This window comes from Mus caroli, unplaced genomic scaffold (genome assembly GCF_978045245.1).
Source record: "Mus caroli unplaced genomic scaffold, Mus_caroli_1 scaffold_3, whole genome shotgun sequence".
NCBI lineage: Eukaryota > Metazoa > Chordata > Mammalia > Rodentia > Muridae > Mus > Mus caroli.
The window spans coordinates 51301270-51306261 of record NW_028227258.1 but is presented as its reverse complement, the minus strand read 5'-3'; the positions used below and the strand labels follow the sequence as shown (position 1 = coordinate 51306261).

The window sequence follows — 4992 nt, the reverse complement described above, 5'->3', positions numbered from 1 at the left end:
TTTTGGTCTGCTGTGCAGTCTTTGCTTTCTTAGTGAATTTTCTTCTATGTGTCTGCACCAAATGCGGGCCAGAAGATCACTGTCTCATAAACTCGTTAGATGAAGGCTCATGGTCTAACATTAGCTAAGCCTTGCATACTTTCTGTGAGTTTTCTGCCTATGTAGTTTTCCTAACAGTACATCTCCTAAAAGTAGGCCTTGTGCTACTTTATCACTGCGTTATGTAATAAAGGAGACAGATAACCCAGAGCATGCTAAAAGCAGTTTATTTCTCATTTCCCTCACTGGCTTTGCCTAAAAATATATTGAATGTAGTTTTCTTAAACTAGAATTTTATGACTATTTTCATCTTTTTTACATAGGACATTTACATTATTTTCAATAAACAATGCAATCCGCTATATTCATGGGCAGGTACAAAAAGTCACTGTCAACTAGATCCTTACAAAGCGACTCCGTGAGAAAAGACTGGGTTCTAAGGTAGGGTTCACTTAAATTCCTATTACACAGACCCTAGTCAAGGGATCTCAAGGTCAGTTAAGTTGAGGAAGCACCTTCCAGGACATTCTGCCCTGAAACAGAAGAATGTCAGCCCCTTAGTACCCAGCATTCACACCCTAAAGTGTGGCGACTGCTACAGTGGTGAGCTCCCTGCAGTGTCCTGAGGGGACCAGTCCTTTTCTTCAGTAGGTTACCACACCATCTTGTGCTTTGCTAGTTATTTTCCCGAATGCTTAAATTCCAACAAAGCGTTATTTTGCAAAAGTTCCTTTAGTCCAAACTCACTGTCTCTGTTTGGATCTCTCTGCAGCAGAACTCTCTGCTCATCCATTCTTTTAGCTTGAGAGCGTAAGATGAGGCTAAAGAAGTCCTCATCGGGGACAGTCGGCCCCTTTGTGGCAGCAGGTGGTGGAGCACATCTTTGATCATCTAATCTCGACCCCTAAAGATGGAGACAAATGGAAACATAACAGTCAGAAAGGAAAATGCCAAGCTGCATCATCTGTTCGGAGTTAGATCCATACACATTTCTTTTAGCTTTTTTCAGAACGTTGTCTTCAGACCCGAAACTCGATAGAATGAGACTAAAGCAAGTATTACGGAGAAATGGGCTTCGTAAGTATATTATACTACTACAGCTGGTCACAAATAATTTGACACTAAAATGTCAGGTATGACAGTTTCAAAATTAGAATCTTCTCTATATAATGTGTTTCTAGAATGGTCTAGGCCAGGGGGCCAACAAATTATAATCTACTGCTGATGTTTGAAGCTGTTTGCACGAAGGATTCAAATGGCAACCCAGAGGGGTTTTTGGGTTTTTTTTTTTTTTTTTTTTTTTTGGTTTTTCGAGACAGGGTTTCTCTGTGAAGCCCTGGCTGTCCTGGAACTCACTCTGTAGACCAGGCTGGCCTCGAACTCAGAAATCTGCCTGCCTCTGCTTCCCAAGGGCTGGGATCAAAGGCGAGCGCCACCACTGCCCAGCAGAGGGTTTTTATTCTTAACTGTATACAAAACAGATGTTCCCCAAGTCACTACCTATTCTGACCACCCACTAGCCCTTCAACCTTTACTTTTTCTTCATAGTACCACTGCCACACTGTCTCTTGCTTGCCTGTGGAGAGCCTTTTGGGGTGCCGCTTGACACTGGCCAAGGACAAGGAAATGGGCTTCAGGCAGGAATCTTGTGGCCTCCCTTCCCCCAGCCTGGAACCTGCTTGCTCAAGGGTGGAGCTACTGGCTCATTCGTCCTGCCACGCCCACTGCTGGAACCTGCCTTTGCTGCCTGGAGGCACACACGTGTTCGTCCTACTTCTGGACCCTGAGTTACTTGGCGGGATATTGGGTTCCCTCCCCTTTCCTTTATAACTGAGTGTCTGAAAATAGTAAAATTGAGCCTTGAACAGAATGTATGTTGTCTTGGCTCCATTCATTCTTCCGCCCCGTCTAGATTCCTCTCTTTTCAGTTCGAACTGCCATTCTCAGTTGAACCGTTCGTGTTGTGGACTGCGGGCAGGCCGCAACAGAATCTGACATTGGCCATGACAGGGACATAAGCTCAGGCAGGAATCTGGCATTAGGATATGCTAAGGAAGTAAGTTTCGGCAAGAATCTAACTTCAGGCTATAATGGGGAGGCAGGGTAAGGTAGGAATTTTAATCTTAGGGTGCAACAAAAGAAGTAGGCTTCAGGCAAGATTTTGGGCTTGGACAAGGAAGTGGGCTCAAGTATTTCGGCCATTATGACAAGACCTTTTAAACAACTGTCACGGGAGTAATCACGGGACTTTGCCCACTGCCTTGCTAGTTCCTTATTGTACTGCTCATCCTTAATACTTGCATGTAACTAAAATGGTATAAAAAGTGGACTGGGAAAATTAAATTTGCCTTCAGTCCCAGAATTGACTGGGGTCATGATACAAAACTGTCTTTTTTTTTCTTTTTAATCCTCACTTGCATGCTGGAGGACCTGTTGACTGAGCGGGCTTGGTCGCTTGCCCTTTGTACACACTTTTGTCTTTCCACTTAGATGCCTGATGCAAGAGCATCCTGGTGCCCCAATCTGTCCCTGTAACAAAGGCATTTAGTGGCCTTCTGAATGACAGGCAAGTAAATAATGCCTGATCCACAAAGAGCCCCGTGGGACAGTAGACCATGCCAGGAAACATGGGATGGTTGAGCAGGTTCAGAGTCCACAACACCCAGGCACCTACCTGAGACTAGGGGTGTCCCTCCTCCCCACTGGATTCCTGGCCTAGAACACGTGCCACACCTCTCACACGTGGACCAAAACAGTTTTCCATGCTAATGAGGTACCTAGAGACCCTGAGGGTTTACCCAACAAGCTTCCCTCCCTAGACACTCCTCCTTGCTAAAGGTATTTAATCTCTGGCCCACCCTGAGGAGTTGGGTTTGGTACCGTATGTACCCATTTTCCACACTAAACAGTCAATAAACATGGATAAACGTGGACTGTCTATCTGCTGTGGGGAGCATGGAGAAAGCCTTTGATACCAAGCCACATCCTAAGTCTCCTGCAGAAGCCTCTGCGCTCCCAGACAACCACTGCTAAGCTAAGGACTTTCACCAGTGAGATAAGCTGGAGCTCCCACCCTCAGCATCCTCAGCCTGCAGGCCTCCAATTCTGTTTCCAATTCTTTGAGATCCAGCAGCGCCTGGATGTCCAGGAATTTGGGAGCAACCAGTCCTGGCCAGCCTCTTTGTGGCCTGAGGACACCCCGTACTTCATTCCCAGCTTCTCTGCAGTTTCCCAGCAGTGACTGGATACGATACCCAGGAGTCAAGGAACCCCAAGCTTTGGCCTCCCATAACCTAGGCTGCATTTTCCCACCCTTTGAGTGGTGTCTTGGCACCTCCCTAAAGGCCAGCACCCAACAGCAGCACAGGGCTACTCCACAGAATGGAGTGAGTTTGCACTTACCTGACACTTTACAAGGATGTCGAAGAAGTCTTCATCAGGCTCTTTCTTGTCATTTGTCATCAGGCGCTCAAGTACAGATGGATTGTTGCCTTTTGTCAGGCGTAGCCCTGGCAAATTACTGAAACTGGCCCTCTGGTCATCCAGACGGCGGCTCTGTGAGCTAGCAAGAAGATCTAAGAACTCATCTGTGTTGGGGGACACCACAGAGACAGACGGTGCTATGGACAGGAAAGAATAACACTGAAATGTTACAAACATGCTGAGATGTCTACTTGCACATAACTCGCATGCACCTAGCTTTCCTCTCGTGCAGGGCACTGCTGCTGTGTGGCCTTCCCCAGCAGAGTGGGGAGGAACGCGACCAAACAGTTGTCTTTCCTTTATAAATTCCTTTGTTTCCTTCCATGTTCTGGATGGGGATCATTTAGTGAAGTCAAAAGACTGGCCAATCTTAATCTATGGGAGAAATCATCTTATAGTAGAGAAATGTAACAATATAAGTAATATAGTTTAGATTTTTAAATTTCAGATATGAAATGTCTTATGATCTGACTTTGTGTGTGTTGCAGATGAAGGGCCTACTGCTTGCTACCAAATGGGCTAGCCTGGGCTATGCCTCAGATAAATAAGATGAACCGAAATTGAAGGAGAGCAAAGAAGGCTTACCTTTCATCAACTTGGGGGTAGCAGAAGCAGCTGCTGTGGATGTTGTGCGACAGTTTCCTTGTAAGTGGCACCTCTGGTCGTCCATCCTGTTGCTCTGAAATCGCCTTAGCAAGTCAAAGAATCCTTCATCTCCAATCGTGTCTGAACTGATTTTCTAAAACAAAGAAAATCTAGTATGTTTAATTATCCCTCTTTGTCCTTAGGTCATCAATGAACACCATGATGTAATTAAACAGAAAAGGCAAAGGATACAGATTTTAAAAACTGGCCTTTTATTTTAAAAAAGAGCTTAAGTGGCAATTGGTAATAAAATGCTCCTGTATCCACCCCATAAAAAAACCATTTTTATTTATTTAACTTTTAATTCCTGTATTTCTTAGGCCAACAAAATATATCTGAGGCTTGGACTGGACACTCATACTATAATCTCTGCTTCTAGAACCAAAAATGAAGAATCCCAGGGGCTGGAGAGATGGTTCACTGGTTAAGAACAGTGGTTGTCTTTCCAGAGATCTTGAGTTCAACTCTCAGCACCCACATGGCTCACAGTCATCAATAACTGTACTCATGGGATCTGATTACCTCTTCTGGTGTGCAGATATACAAGCAGGCAAAACACCCAAATCAATCAATCAATCTTAAAAGCCTAGCAGTGGTGGTGTATTTCTAAGTCCCAGCACTAGGGAGGTGCTGAGCCAGGTATATCTCTGAGTTTGAGGCCAACCTGGTCAACAGAGAGTTCTAGAACAGCCAAGGTTACGCAGAGAAACTCTGTCTCAAAAAACAACTAACCCAATAAAACCAAAACTAAAAACAACAACAACAAAAAAAAAAAAGAGGAAAAAAAAAAAACAAAACAAGAAAGCATCAGTCGTTGCAGGCAAA

The 4992-nt window shown here is 44.7% G+C and overlaps 1 protein-coding gene across 5 annotated transcripts in view; it reads right to left on the bottom strand.

Moving 5' to 3' along the window:
• Positions 1-249: 249 nt before the first annotated feature.
• Gpsm2 (G protein signaling modulator 2) overlaps positions 250-4992 on the bottom strand; it is a 40993-nt gene continuing 36250 nt past the window's right edge. For all 5 annotated transcript variants that reach the window (XM_021157386.2, XM_021157390.3, XM_021157387.2 and 2 more), the window contains 3 exons: positions 4108-4261; positions 3442-3659; positions 250-943 (listed from right to left, as the gene is read on the bottom strand). In XM_021157386.2, the coding sequence (XP_021013045.1) occupies positions 719-943; positions 3442-3659; positions 4108-4261 (597 nt within the window). In that variant the 3' untranslated portion in view covers positions 250-718. The remainder of the gene's footprint in view (positions 944-3441; positions 3660-4107; positions 4262-4992) is intronic.